This window comes from Pristiophorus japonicus, chromosome 5 (genome assembly GCF_044704955.1).
Source record: "Pristiophorus japonicus isolate sPriJap1 chromosome 5, sPriJap1.hap1, whole genome shotgun sequence".
NCBI lineage: Eukaryota > Metazoa > Chordata > Chondrichthyes > Pristiophoridae > Pristiophorus > Pristiophorus japonicus.
Window position 1 is genome coordinate 109,209,832 of NC_091981.1, and position 15,928 is coordinate 109,225,759.

Consider the following 15,928-nt stretch of genomic DNA (forward strand, 5'->3'; position numbering starts at 1 on the left):
TGATTTATTGGTGTAATTATTATAACTGCACCCAAGGAGTTGTCAAAACAGGCATTATATATTGTATTACACAAAGCATATTGCGTGAATCTGCTTTGAATTATTTTTAATGTTATTAAATCCTAGCAGGGTCAACAAAGAAAGCTATCTCCTCTTTTTAAAGGGCACTGCTTTGGTAAAGGAACTGTTTTACAAACCTATTTTATTGTTACTTTGGGAGGAAGAGGAGCTTGAATTGGCATGAGCCATTTAATCAAATTGAAGTGAAACTTAAATGCGTTTTGTCAAGATTTACATCATTACGTATTGTGCTTGTAAGTAGCTAAGTTGGCCAAACCATAGAAAGCAATGGATATTTGTAGAAGATTAATGTTGAGTTGGGAGGGGTTGCTGAACAGAGTGGTGTAAAGTGGAGTGCTTCAGGGATCACTGTTGGGACGCATGCTATTTCTAATTTACATTAATTACTTGGATTCAGAAGTTCGATACAAATTGGTCAAATTTGCAGATTATACCAAACCCAGATGGGGCAGCTGAATCTGTAGAGGCAGCAAAGGGCCTACAAAATGAATTAGAATATGTGTAAGTGGATAGCACAATGATGGATGAAATTTTATACTATTAGGCATTGCGATAAGAAAATTGTGCAATATATGTTCTCCATGAATGTGTGTGGTCAAACAAATACCTTCATTACTGTGCTTAGCACTGGTAACCGAGGCACAAGGGAGATATTCAAGTCTTAGAGGCAGTGCAGAAAAGAGCCACAAGGCTAATCTTCTGCATTAGAGGAATAAATAATTAGAGGGTTAGAAAAACTTTTGATTTTCAGGATTTACAGTAGGTGATTGAGAGACAGTCACAGAGCTATGTCAGATAGTAAACAATGTTAAAAAGGTAAATGCAGAACAGTATTTCACACATTAACATTAGAATAAACTAGCAAAAGGTAAATTTAAGGCAACATCAAGTAATTCTTCTTCTAATCAAAAGGTGATCAATGGAATGGATTGAGCAGTAGAATCAAAAATCCTGCAGTATAAGAAGAAACAGATGGATGATGTGATGAGGGACTGTAGGATCTTTGCGGAGGAGCGGGCTGGATAGCGCCAGACATGCTGGCACGGTGCCTATCCTGGGCCGATTTCCGGTGCGCGACCAATGCCATCGAGTCGCTAAAAACAGCACTGGGCCCTGACTCCATTAGGTGTGTCGAGGAGGCTCAAGCACATGGGGAGATCCCGTCCGAACTGACCCCCGTCCGGATGGAATTCCTCATCAGCGCCAAGCCCCGAAACCTCCCTCAGGAGCCAGCGCCTCACAACTTGAGCCGCCTCGGGGAAATCCCCTCAGTGCCTTTCAGTTCTGCACAGAGGGGTTTCCTTGACGGGCTGCTCTTGCACACACTCCATGTTGCCATCCTCGTCTGCCTTCCGGATGCGCCATGGCGCACCATCTTGCCGTCCGGAGGAGGCGGGGGTCCCCAATGGAGTGCACTCTACGCGGGAGTCCTCCCTCTATTTATTGAGGACTTGGCCTGGAGGGTGTTGCATGGAGCAGTCCCGTGCAATAAGTTTTTAAGTCGGTTCACGGGTTCCAAGGCCGCCTGCAATTCCTGCGGTCTGGAAGAGTCCGTGTTCCACGTTTTTATCGATTGTGCGAGGTTGCAGCCCCTCTTCCAATATTTGAAGGAGCTGCTCCTCAAATTCTGGTTGCACTTCAGTTCCACACTCCTGATCTTTGGGCACCCTGTGCGGAGGGGAGCAGGAAGGTCGGAAGGCCTCCTCGTAGGACTGCTCCTGGACATGGTCAAGGGGGCCATCTCCCATTCCAGGCAGCAGGCGGTCAAGGGGGTCGTTCAGCCCGACTGCCTGCCTCTCTTCTGTGGTTACATCCGAGCCAGGGTGTCTCTGGAGATGGAGCATGCGGTGTCCACCGGTACGCTTGCGCCCTTCCGCGAGAGGTGGCACTGGAGGGACTGGAGTGCTTCATCACCCCCGGCAACCAAATTTTGATTTGATTTAATGTCCAAAATGTAATTTGTTTATTGTGTCGGTTATAGTGCCCCCCAATTCCCCCACCCTCACCCCATCCCCCTCCCACCCTGCTTTTAGCCAGGAACACTTGTATAATTTTTGTTCTTAGTGCGCCCCCTCCAAAAAAAAACAAGGGGGCCCTTGAAAAGTTTTTGGAGTGTGCTCTTCCCCCCCTCCTTTAATCAGGGGGCACTTGATTATTAGTTTACAACAAAGATAGTTGTAGGATCTTTATGGATGGATGAGCTAATTAGCTTTCCTCATCAGTGCCAGTCTTGTAAAATGAAAAAAAAAGTTTGCTCAATACTTTTTAATGAGGTATGTGTTTAGTTTAAATTCGGTACTTAAAAATAAAATCTTACATTCTCTGGATTTCTTAACATTGTACAATGGGAAGCATGAAATAATTCTGAGCATGGTCTGGTACATACAGATCTCATCAAGAGAACTCTTCAAATGTGCATTGTTTGTTGTTTAGCTCAATACAACAGATGTTTTTTTATCATGCTTCGTAATGAACTCATGTGCTAGTCGGAGAACTGTTCGTGTTACTGGTGTGCATCCAGCAGTGGAAATAGTTCAAATGTCAACTGTGGCCTTTTCTCATTCCTTCCCGGTGACCTCATAGGATTCAAGCCAGAAAACAAACAGACAGGAAAACTGCTTTGGCAAAACCTTGCGTTCATGAACTTTTTAGGCAACACAATCCATGAAAGGAATGCATCAAAAAAATGAAAACATACCCCCAAACTTTTACAATTTTATTGGCGATGGGCCTGCATTTCAAATGTCAGATATTAGCTCAGTGCCAGAGTACAATAAATTGCTAGCTGTAAGGGCAACACAACTGGACACAAGATCATTTGAAATTGCTGCAATACACTAGGCATTTTACTTTTAGACATAAGAACATAAGAAATAGAAGCAGGAATAGGCCATACGGCCCCTCAAGCCTGCTCCGCTGTTCCGAGATCATGACCCCACCTTCCCGCCCTATTCCCATATCCCTTGTTTCCCTTAGTGTCCAAGAATATAGTGATCTCCGTTTTGACTATATGCAATGATTCAGCATCCATAGCCCTCTGGAGTAGAGAATTCCAAAGATTCACCACCCTCTGAGTGAAGAAATTGCTTCTCATCTCAGCATTAAATGGTCGACACCTTATCCTGGGACTATGGGCCCAAGTTTCCACATGATTTGCGCCTGATTTTTAGGAGCAACTGGTGGAGAACGGACTATCTTAGAAATTGCAATTCTCCACATTTTTTTTTCTGCAGTTCTAGTCAGGTAGAACAGTTCTACTTTCGAACAGAATTTTTTCTTCAAAAGGGGGCGTGTCCGGCCACTGACGCCTGATTTGAAAGTTTCCACAGTGAAAACATACTCCAAACTAAAGTAGAATGGAGCAAGTGAAGATTTTTGTAGAACTGAAAAAACCTGTTCTACACATAAAAAAATCAGGCGCAGGTTACAAATTAGGCGTCCAGAACGAGGTGGGGGGGGGGGAGGGAAGTCATTAAATTCTACAATAAATCCTTATTTATACTTATACAAATATTATACAAATAAATCCAACCTGAATAAACATTTATAAGCAAAGAAAAGATTAAATAAACCATCTTCCTACCTGTGTGAAAGTGCTTCAGGCAGGCCTTTCGGGACCGAAGGCTGAACGGGCCGGCCCGAGACTTCGGGCAGGGCCCGTCCCCAGCACCAGATTTACAGGTAGGTGGTGTTGGGTTGGGTCGGGTCGGGGAGGTTCGGTTCGGTTCGGGTCGGGGGGGGCGGGGAGGGAGGGAGAGAGAGAGAGAGGGAGGGGGAGAGAGAGAGAGAGAGAGAGAGAGAGAAGGAGAGGGAGGTCAGGTCGGATCCAGTCCGGGAGTGGGAGTCGGGTCGGGTCCAGTGGGGGGGGGGAGGGCGGTCGGGTTGGGGGGCGGGAGCGCGGGTCGGGTTGGGTCCAGTCGGGGGTGGGGGGGCGGGGAGCGGGAACAGGAGCGCGGGTCGGGTCGGGTCCAGTCGGGGGGGGGGACGGAGCGGGAACAGGAGCGCGGGTCAGGTCGGGTCCAGTCGGGGAGGCGGGGAGCGGGAACAGGAGCGCAGGTCGGGTCGGGGGGGGGAGCGGGTGTCGGGTCTGGTCAGGGGGGGGGGGAGCGGGTGTCGGGTCTGGTCGGGGGTGGGGGGGAGCGGGTGTCGGATCTGGTCCGGAGGCAGGGGGAGGGGGAGCGGGTGTCGGGTCTGGTCCGGAGGCAGGGGGGAGTGGGTGTCGGATCTGGTCGGAAGCGGGGGGGGGGGGGGAAGAGCGGGTGTCGGATCTGGTCGGGGGGGGGGGGGAGCGGGTGTCGGGTCTGGTCGGGGGGGGGGGGAGCGGGTGTCGGGTCTGGTCCGGAGGCAGGGGGGAGTGGGTGTCGGATCTGGTCGGAGGGGGGGGGGGAGAGCGGGTGTCGGATCTGGTCCGGAGGCAGCGGGGGGAGCGGGTGTTGGGTCTAGTCCGGAGGCAGGGGGGAACGGGGTCTGGTCGGGGGGGGGGGGGGTGGGAAGCAGGACCTGGCCGTGGGAGGAGCCTTATTCATGCAGCCCCAGTGAGGCCATTCAGCCAGGGCTAGGGGCTGCGTGCTTCGGGCCCCTCCCACACAGTTCGGCGCCTGGAGCTACTGCACTTGCGCGCCCACTGTAGTGCATGTGCAGAGGTCCCGGCACTGTTTTCAGCGCAGGGACCTGGCTCCGCCCCCCTACAGCTCGTGCTGTCTGCGCCGAGGGCCAGAGGACCTGCAGGTAGAATAACGAGGATTTTTTTAGGCGCACTTTGTGGCGCGAAAAACGGGCGTCCAGGTCGGGACTGTGCCGTTCTAGGCGCGTGTGGAAACTTGGGCCCTATGACCCCAAGTTCTAAGTTCTCCAGTGAGGGGAAACAGCCCCTCAGCATCGAATCTGTCAAGAATGTTATAAGTTTCAATGAGATCCCCCATCATTCTTCTTTTGAATTGAATTGGAAACAAAGCTTGAAGAAACATGTCATTTTTTTCACAGGGATGTCACATTCTTGTGATGCAGTGATGTATTTCAACACAATTTGTCATTTTGTCATGTGTTTGTAAACAAACATAAATGTTTAGCCTAATGATGAAAATGATGCAATTTAAAGTGCACCTTTCATAAAAAGGAGCTCAGAGTGTATATAACAACAGAAATTGCATGGAACAGCATCACTGTGTCACTTGTGGCCGCTGTCACTGTGACAAAGATAACTCATATCTTTTTTGGCTGTTTAGAAAAAAATAATTTGACGAACATGTTTTACATTATTTGAACTAAAATCAATACTGTGTTTGTGCTCTGTATTTTTCAATCTTGTTCAACTTCAATGTGTTGCAAGTAAGTGTGGCTAGGCATATTCTGCAATTTTACAGCTTTTCACTAATAACATAAGAACATAAGAAATAGGAGCAAGAATAGGCCACCTGGCCCCTCGAGCCCGATCCGCCATTTAATAAGATCATGGCTGATCTGATCATGGAATCAGCTCCACTTCCCTGCCTGCTCCCTATAACCCTTTATTACCTTATCACTCAAAAATTTGTCTATTTCCGCCTTAAATATATTCATTGATCCAGTCCCCACAGCTCTCTGGGGCAGAGAATTCCATAGATTTACAACCCTCAGAGAAGAAATTCCTCCTCAACTCAGTTTTAAATGGGTGGCCCCTTATTCAGAGACTATGTCCCCTAGTTTTACTATCCCCTATGAATGGAAATATCCTCTCTGCATCCACCTTGTCGGGTCCCCTCATTATAAGAACAAAAGAAATAGGAACAGGAGTAGGCCATAAGGCCCCTCGAGCCTGCTCCGCCATTTAATAAGATCATGGCTGATCTGATCATGGACTTAGCTCCACTTCCCTGCCCGCTCCCCATAACCCCTTATCATTTAAGAAACTGTTCCAGCTTCCACAGCTCTCTGAGGCAGTGAATTCCACAAATCCACAACTCTCTGAGAGAAGAAATTTCTCCTCTTCTCTGTTTTAAAAGGGCGGTCCCTTATTCTAAGATCATGCCCTCTAGTTCTAGTCTCCCCCATCAATGGAAACATCCTCTCTGCATCCACCTTGTCAAGCCCCCTCATAATCTTATGTTTCGATAAGATCACCTCTCATTCTTCTGAATTCCAATGAGTAGAGACCCAACCTACTCAACCTTTCCTCATAAGTCAACCCCCTCATCTCCGGAATCAACCTAGTGAACCTTCTCTGAACTGCCTCCAAAGTAGTATATCCTTTCTTAAATATGGAAACCAAAACTACACGCAGTATTCCAGGTGTGGCCTCACCAATACTCTGTATAGCTGTAGCAAATCTTCACTGCTTTTATGCTCCATCCCCTTTGCAATAAAGGCCAAGATTCCATTGGCCTTCCTGATCACTTGCTGTACCTGCATACTATCCTTTTGCGTTTCATGCACAAGTACCCCCAGGTCCCGCTGTACTGCAGCACTTTGTAATCTTTCTCCATATAAATAATAACTTGCTCTTTGATTTTTTCTGCCAAAGTGCTCATCTTATCTTATATGTTTCTATAAGATCACCTTTCATTCTTCTGAACTCCAATGAGTATAGGCACAACCTACTCAACCTATCTTCATCTCTGGAATCAACATAGTGAATCTTCTCTGAACAGCCTCCAATGCAAGTATATTATCCTTAAATACGGAGACCAAAACTATAATATATGTGGACTTGTATATACTCGTTACAGCCACCAAAAGGCTCATTTCCCGGAGTCCCAAGGGATCCCATAATCTCTTGGGAGCACAGGTATTTAAGAAGGCTTCACAGGTTGGAGAGGCACTCTGGAGACCTGCAATAAAAGACTGTCACACTTTACTTTGAGCTCACAGTATTCAGTCTGACGCTTTCTCTATACACTACAACTGGCGACGATATACAGAGAGCGAACCCAAAGATGCAGAGAACAGTGGGCATCCTGGAGAAATTTTCGGAGGGAGATGATTGGGAAACTTTTGTGGAGCGACTCGACCAATACTTCGTGGTCAATGAGCTAGGTGGGGAAGAGAGCACTGCCAAACGTAGAGCGATCCTCCTCACCGTCTGTGGGGCACCAATATATGGCCTCATGAAGAATCTGCTCACTCCAGTGAAACCCATGGAGAAATCGTACAACGATTTGCGCACACTGGTCCGAGAGCATTTGAACCCGAAGGAAAGCGTTCTGATGGCGAGGTACCGGTTCTAAACCTACAAAAGGTCTGAAGGCCAGGAAGTGGTGAGTTATGTCGCCGAGCTGAGACGCCTTGCAGGACATTGCGAATTGAAGGACATTTGGAGCACATGCTCAGAGACTTTTTCATACTTGGCATTGGCCACGAAACCATACTTCGCAAGCTTTTGACTGTTGAGACCCCAACCTTGAGTAAGGCCATAGCCATAGCCCAGGCGTTCATTGCCACCAGTGACAATACTACGCAAATCTCTCACCACACAAGTGCTACCACAAGTACTGTGAACAAAGTAATGTTGTTTTTGAATCGTAACGCACAGGGCAGGTCACGCATACCTGCAGCTACACGTCCGCAGATGTCTCAAAGTCCACCATCAAGGGTGATGAATGCAAGGCCATTAAAACTTTGTTGGCTCTGTGGGGGTGATCATTGTTTCCATTCATGCCGATTCAAAGGATACGTTTGCAAGGGCTGTGGAACAATGGGACACCTCCAATGAGTGTCCAAGCGAGCTGCTAAACCTGTTAAACCTGCAAATCACCATGTTGCAGAGGAGGACAGATCCACGGAGGATCACTACGAACCAGAGCCTCAAGTAGAGGAGGCAGAGGTAGATGGGGTGCACACATTCACCCCGAATTGTCCCCCGATAATGCTGAATGTTAAACTAAATGGACTCCTGGTGTCAATGGAGATGGACACGGGCGCGAGCCAATCCATCATGGGCAAAAAGACTTTCGAAAGGTTGTGGTGCAACAAGGCCTCAAGGCCAGTCTTAACTCCAGTTCACACGAGACTAAGAACTTACACTAAAGAACTGATTCCTGTAATTGGCAGTGCTACCGTAAAGATCTCCTACAATGAAGCGGTGGACAAGCTACCACTCTGGGTGGTACCGGGCGATGGTCCCACGCTGCTCGGCAGGAGCTGGCTGGAAAAGATATGCTGGAACTGGGAGGACGTCCGAGCGCTATTGCCCGCTGATGACCGTGTGCCCAGGTCTTAAACAAGTTCCCTTCGCTGTTTGAACCAGACATTGGGAAATTCCAAGGAGCAAAAGTGCAGATCCACCTAATTCTGGGGGCGCGACCCATCCATCACAAGGCGAGAGCAGTACCATACATGGTGAGAGAAAGGATAGAGATCAAGCTCGACCGGCTGCAATGAGAGGGCATCATTTCACCGATCGAGTTCAACGAGTGGGCCAGTCCTATCGTCCCAGTCCTCAAGGGAGCCGGCACCATCAGAATCTGTGGTGATTACAAAGTAACTATCAATCATTTCTCCCTGCAGGACCAATATCCATTACCAAAAGCCGACGACCTCTTGGCAACGCTGGCGGGAGGAAAGATGTTCATGAAGCTGGATCTGACTTCAGCCTACATGACGCAGGAACTGGAGGAATCATCGAAGGCCCTCATCTGCATCAACACGCACAAAGTTCTTTTTGTTTATAACAGATGCCCATTTGGAATCCGATCAGTGGCGGCGATATTCCAGAGAAACATGGAAAGTTTACGAATGTCGGTCCCACACACCATGGTCTTCCAGGACGAAATCTTGGTCACAGGTCGGAACACAGTCGAGCACCTGCAGAACCTGGAGGAGGTTCTTAGTCAACTCAACCGCGTGGGGCTCAGGTTAAAATGCTCGAAGTGCGTTTTCCTGGCAGCTGAAGTGGAGTTCCTGAGAAGGAGCATTGCGGCGGACGGCATCAAGCCTACCAACGTGAGGACGGAGGCAATCAAGAACTCACCAAGGCCACAGAACGTGATGGAGCTGCGGTCGTTTCTGGGACTCCTGAACTACTTTGGTAATTTCTTACCGGGTCTCAGCACCCAGCTAGAACCACTGCATGTCTTACTATGAAAAGGGGGCAAATGGGTTTGGGGCAAAAGCCAAGAAAATGCCTTTGTAACAGCAAGAAAATTGTTATGCTCAAACAAATTGCTTGTGTTGTATGATCCATGTAAGCGTTTGGTACTAGCATGTGATGCGTCACCATATGGCATCGGGTGTGTATTGCAACAAGCTAATGATTTCGGGAAACTGCAACTGGTTGCTTATGCATCCAGGAGTCTGTCTAAGGCCGAGAGAGCCGACAGCATGATTGAAAAAGAAGCGTTAGTGTGTGTCTATGGGGTAAAGAAAATGCATCAATACCTGTTTGCGCTAAAATCCGATTTCGAAACTGACCATAAGCCACTTATATCCCTGTTTTCCGAGAGTAAAGTGATAAATACCAACGCAATGGCCCGCATTCAGAGATGGGCGCTCACGTTGTCCGCATACAACTACGCCATCCGCCACAGGCCACACACAGAAAACTGCGCCGATGCTCTCAGTAGGCTGCCATTGCCCACCACGGGGGTGGAAATGGCGCAGCCCGCAGATCTAGCCATGGTTATGGAAGCATTTGAGAGTGAGCAATCACCCGTCTCTGCCCGGCAGATCAAAACCTGAACAAGCCAGGACCACATATTATCTCTAGTCAAAAGCTGTGTGCTACACAGGAGCTAGTCCAGTGTCCCAGTGGAAATACAGGAAGAGATAAAGCTGTTCCAGCGGCGCAAAGATTAAATGTCTTTTCAGGCAGACTGCCTTCTGTGGGGCAATCGAGTAGTGGTCCTCAAGAAGGGCAGAGTCACCTTCATCAATGACCTCCACAGTACCCACCCAGGCATCGTAATGATGAAAGTGATAGACAGACCCCACGTGTGGTGGCCCGGTATTGATGCGGACTTAAATTCCTGCTTTCACAGATGCAATACATGCTCGCAGTTAAGCAATGTACCCAGGGAGGCACCACTAAGTTTATGGTCTTGGCCCTCCAAACCATGGTCTAGGGTACACATCGACTATGCAGGCCCGTTCTTGGGTAATATGTTCCTTGTGGTTGTAGACGTGTACTCCAAGTGGATTGCATGTGAGATAATGTTGGCTAGCATGTCCGCTGCCACCACTGAAAGCCTACGGGCCATGTTTGCCACACACGGCTTACCCGATGTCCTGGTGAGTGACAACGGGCCATGTTTTACCAATGCTGAGTTCAAAGAATTCGTGACCCGTAACGGGATCAAACATGTCACATCTGCCCCGTTTAAACCAGCGTCCAATGGTCAGGCAGAGAGAGCAGTGCAAACCATCAAGCAAGGCTTGAAGAGGGTAACTGAAGGCTCACTGCAGACTCGCCTATCCCGAGTCCTGCTTAGCTACCGCACGAGACCACACTCACACTCACTGGGATCCTACGTGCTAAACTGATCATGAAAAGAGCACTTAAGACAAGGCTCTCGTTAGTTCACTCCGATCTACATGAACAGGTAGAGAGCAGGCGGCTTCAACAAAGTGCATACCATGATAGCGCAAATGTGTCATGCGAGATTGAAGTCAATGATCCTGTATTTGTATTAAATTATGGACAAGGTCCCAAGTGGCTTCCCGGCACTGTCGTGGCCAAAGAGAGGAGCAGGGTGTTTCAGGTCAAACTTTCAAATGGACTCATTCACTGGAAACACTTGGACCAAATCAAACTCAAATTCATGGACTATCCTGAGCAACCCACCTTGGACCCTACCTTTTTTGATCCCCCAACACACACATCAGTGGCAACCGACACCACGGTTGACCAGAAAGCAGAACCCATCATCCACAGCAGGGCCCAACACACCAGGCAGCCCAGCAAGGTCAGCTGCACAGCAGCCCAGCGAGGGCCCAACAAATGATTCAACAACACCAGCTTTCAGACCGAGACGATCAACCAGGGCAAGAAGGGCCCCAGATCAACTCACATTGCAAATAGTTACACTACTGACTTCGGGGGGGAATGCTGTTATATATGTGGACTTGTATTTACTCTGTACAGCCACCAGAGGGCTCATTCCCCAGAGTCCCAAGGGGTCTCATAATCCCTTGGGAGCACAGGTATTTAAGAAGGCTTCACAGGTTGGAGCGGCACTCTGGAGACCAACAATAAAAGACTAAGGTCACACTTTACTTTGAGCTCACAGTGTTCAGTCTGACTCTTTCTCCATACATTACAAAAACTGTATGCTGTACTCTAGGTGTGGCCTCACCAATACCCAATGTACAGTTGTAGCAGAACTTCTCAGCTCTTATACTCTATCCCACTTGCAATAAAGGCCAACAATTCATTTGTCTTCCTGATTACTTGCTGTTGCTGCATACTAACATTTTGCGTTTCATGCACAAGGACCCCCAGGTCCCTCTGTATTGCAGCATTTTGTAATTATTCTCCATTTAAATTATAATTTGCTATTCTACTTTTTCTGCCAAAGTGGATAACCTCATATTTTCCCACATTATACTCCATCTGCCAAATTTTTGCTCACTCATTTAGCCTGTTTATATCCCTTTGCTGGTTTTTTTGTGTCCGCCTCACAATTTGCTTTCCCACCCATCTTTGTATCACCAGCAAACTCGGCTACATTACACTTGGTCCCCTTATCCATGTCATTAATATAGTTTTGTAAATAGTTGAGGACCCAGCACTGATCCCTGCGGCACCCCACTAGTTACTGTTTGCCAACCGGAAAATGACCTATTTATCCTGACTCTCTGTTTTCTGTTAGTTAGCCAATCCTCTATCCATGCTAATATATTAGCCCCAACCTAGTGAACTTTTATCTTGTGCAGTAACCTTTTATGTGGCATCTTATCGAATGTATTCTGGAAATCCAAATACACCACTGGTTCCCCTTTATCCACTCTGCTTGTTACATCCTCAAACTCCAGCAAATTTGTCAAACATGACTTCCCTTTCATAAAACCATGCTGACTCCGCTTGATTGGATTATGCTTTTCCAAATGTCCCGCTACTGCTTCCTTAATAATGAACTTTTGCATTTTCCCAACGACAGATGTTCGGCTAACTGGCCTCTAGTTCCCTGCTATTTGTCTGCCTCCTTTTTTAAATAACAATAGTATTCAAACTCCTTTCTGAATCACAAAAAGAGACTACACAAAATGAATCTCAGCTGGGACAGCAGTAGAGGTGCTAAAATTAATTTCAATGCTCTGGGCTGGGAAAATAAACAATCCAAGGTGGCTTTCAGTTCCTAATCACTGTCCAATGTCCCTGCTGGAAAGTGCAGTGTGTGGATCTGGATAATGATGGGACTCTGTTGGATATTATGCCTTCCATTACTGAATTCCTTCCAACGCTCACTATCTGGGCTTCTGCAATAAAAATGGCAGTTGGGTGAATGGTGACTGTGCCATGGAACCAGAATGTGTGCTCTGGAGGGGAGGGGAGAAAATTGAAGATGTTAAAAGGTACCTTGTGTAGACTGACCAACTATGTTTTAAAATGCAGGAAACTGTCCCTTCATCAGAGAAGCACTTATTCTCTTAGAACTAGTCAAATTGCAGAATTGCTGTCACTGTGCTGTTTGTTTTTTTAGCGACAAAGGGCTTTTCATTACTTTTCCATCAGTAAACACGATTAACTTCAGGGACCCACTGATAATGTAAATTATCATTGTTAAAAACTTAAAGAGTCCCTGTACCATAAATGCCCTCTAATTCTAGCCTTTTAAACTATGGGAATGCCAGAATCCTAATTTTTTCTGTTTTCCTGTTGTCGGACCATTCTCTCAGCAACCTTAATAATCATAATTTAAGAAAGTAAATAGGAGGTTGACTGTTGTAACAAGTGCAAGATGGTATGGTCTAGCTGCTTAAGGTTTTATTTCCAAAATAACAGAGCTGGCATTGGTCGAGAGAGGGCAGCTAAAAAGAAACCACAGATTGACAAAGCGGAATTTTCATGATTTTACTTGTTTCCAATAGTTCTAATACTTTGATCTTAGATTTCTTATCCTGATTTCATTCTGTAATAGATGGATCGCCTTCATATAAAAGACTTTAATATTTCAATCTCAAGGTTATTTTCACAAGCAGTCCTTTTCCTGGATTAATCCAGTAGACACTGTAAAAAAAATCCATTGTACATGCATTCTTTGCAAACGCAGACTGAGGAATACAGAAATATAAATGAAACATATTCAAAGGTGGCTACAAAGCAGAGTTACCACACCAAGACCTGAATCAGCTATACCATAAATCGAGTATGAGTGCACCCAGAGTGAGAAAATGATTCTTACTTTCTAAAATTATATCTTTGATTGTTTCCTGTGTAACTATAATATTGCAAAGACAATCAACAACTGGCATTTGTATTGCACCTATAACTTAGAAAAAGGTCCCAAGACAAAATTTGTCACTGAACCACATAAGGAGACATTAGGAAAGATGACCAAAAGCTTGGTCAAAGAGGTAGGTTTTAAGGAACATCTTAGGGAAGAGGTGAGAGATGGAGAGGTTTTGGGACGGAGTTCCAGTGGCTGGAAATGGGCGAGCAGCATGTCACATGAAACAAGCAAAAGGCTGCTTAAATACACAGTTCAAGGTCCTACGCCAGTCACAGGACACGATTGCAATTTTCAGGTATAAATGGGCAGAGCGTGCATCGTGCAATTCTCTGTCCATTGGTACCAGATGTTTAGTGGCCTAACCAGGAAATGTCTAACTTTTTTTATTGTGTGGCCACAAAAAGAAGTCTGGGCTATTGCTGGCCCATCTGAGGTTTCACCCAGGTTCACCTCTCTTTCATCCCACCCTCTTCTCACCTACCACCCACCCTGCCCCCGCTGCTCCAGCCATTGGTTGGCTCATTGTGGAAGCTGACCGATTTCCCAGAACCAGCGGGGAGCCCGCAGCTGGTTGCGGCATTTAAATGAGGCCTGGACCTCAAAAAGCCTCAGGCCACACGCCAGCAATTGCAGGCGGGCAGGTGGTGCTGCTGCTTTATCCACTTTGTGCCCATTTCCAGAGAAAGTCGAAGATTGCCCACCCTATAGTCTGTGAACAAATCCTCCAATGAAAGACAATCTCTGATGTGGCTGCTTATGTTCAAATATTGCCCGGTTAAATCTGCTGGGCAGAATTGGAAACTGGTGGCACTACCAAAAACACTGCTGAGCTACTGGTGCGTCATGATCACGACTACCATTCTCCCATGTCAGAGGAAGCCAGCAATATAAAAAGGCACTGCTGCCCTGGAAGAACAGGCGGAGCATTCGGTCACTTTTATTCAGCAGCTCTGTTGAATTCAGTCCTTTAAAACATTTCAAACCCTAATTTGTAAAGAAACAATTAGCACAGTGTGTGTGTGTAACAATGAATTGCATAATCCTGTTTGAGGAGAGAATTTCGGCTCTAAATAAACTGTTCCACCGAATTATACTGCCAGTTTTGGCTGTTAAAAACAATCATTTATTTGTGACTCTTCTTTGTACCAGCAACTTAATTTTCGAGGCTGCTGAGTGTTATTAAATGTCTATTGCCTTTTGGTTCTGAATACTCATTACTAATTTCTCAATCTATCCTTTTGCTATTACAAAACAAGGTTTTTGTAAAATTCCACCAGCAGTTGACAGCAAATAAAAACAGATGCACAAAACTAAGGAATATTGCATAATTCACCTTCATTAAATAATTTGATTTCTAAATAATAGTTACTAAACTTCATGCCTGCAAATGTGAAGGGAAAATGTATGTGACAATATTCTGTTTGCACAAAGATGTGGAGTGGACTGGGGGGTTGGAGGGGTCATCGGGTGAGGGAGTGACAGAAAATACAATTATGGTACAGATAAGTACATATAAATCTATGATATGAATGTTATTATTTTCATGACAGAAACCCTCCCTGGGAACACTGTGGCTATCTGCATCTTACACAAGATTGAAGGTTTCTTGCTGTAAATTAAAGAACATATTAAAGTTATGGAAGGGTTTGGTATAACTTACTGCTGGTTGCATAACATATGGTTGGTGAGGCATCCATGATGTACTCTGGACCTGTTTGAAAAATAAACCTAATTAGCAAAATAAATTAAGAATGAAATGAATGCATCAAAGACTCCAGCACACCAATATTCATTAGTTTAGCACAGAGGATTGTGGGGACCTCTTTCTGAATCTCAAAAGACCAAGGGGGAATTTAACCCCCAAAAATGGGTGGGTTTAGAGCGTGGAAACAGTTAAATTGTTACAAATCGGATTTCCCACCTGAACCCGCCCACTTCTGCTTTTAATGGAGCCGGGAGTGGGGTTGGGCAGCCAACCTGCTCCCAGGAGACGCGACGTCAATTTAAATATTATACTGAGGCTGAAAGCCTCTTCTGTAACCTCCACTTTGTTTTTTAACTGCTTGTGGACGTGTTTCACACAATTCGTGAACCCCAGCAGTTACAGCAAGGCAAGGACAGCTGCATCCAGGAGTTAGTTGCCTTACACTGACCTCCTGGACCCAGGGTCCTGCCTAGCCCACCCGCTGCAATCGGAGACGCCCTCACGAGGCCTCCAATCGCCTTTCTCGGACCACACCTCCACCGATGAATCTAAAACTGGCCACGATCCTCAGGTAGGCGGCCCCAAAGTATTCTCCCTGTCACCATCCCCCACTGATGATCTTGAGAGCAGCCAGAATCCTCCGGTGGCCAGTCCCAAAGTGGTCTTCCCTCCCACCCCACTGATCCCACAACATCCCTGATCTTCCCCCGTCCCCCACTATTATTTTCTTCTCCGCGCCACACCCCCGCCCCCAGCCCCGCCACCGCCGCGCCCCCCCCCC

The 15,928-nt window shown here is 46.7% G+C and overlaps 1 protein-coding gene across 9 annotated transcripts in view; it reads right to left on the bottom strand.

Moving 5' to 3' along the window:
* Positions 1-15,928, bottom strand: part of rbms3 (RNA binding motif, single stranded interacting protein) — an 858,736-nt gene that overhangs the window by 92,555 nt on the left and 750,253 nt on the right. For all 9 annotated transcript variants that reach the window (XM_070880858.1, XM_070880857.1, XM_070880852.1 and 6 more), the window contains one exon: positions 15,103-15,153. In XM_070880858.1, the coding sequence (XP_070736959.1) occupies positions 15,103-15,153 (51 nt within the window). The remainder of the gene's footprint in view (positions 1-15,102; positions 15,154-15,928) is intronic.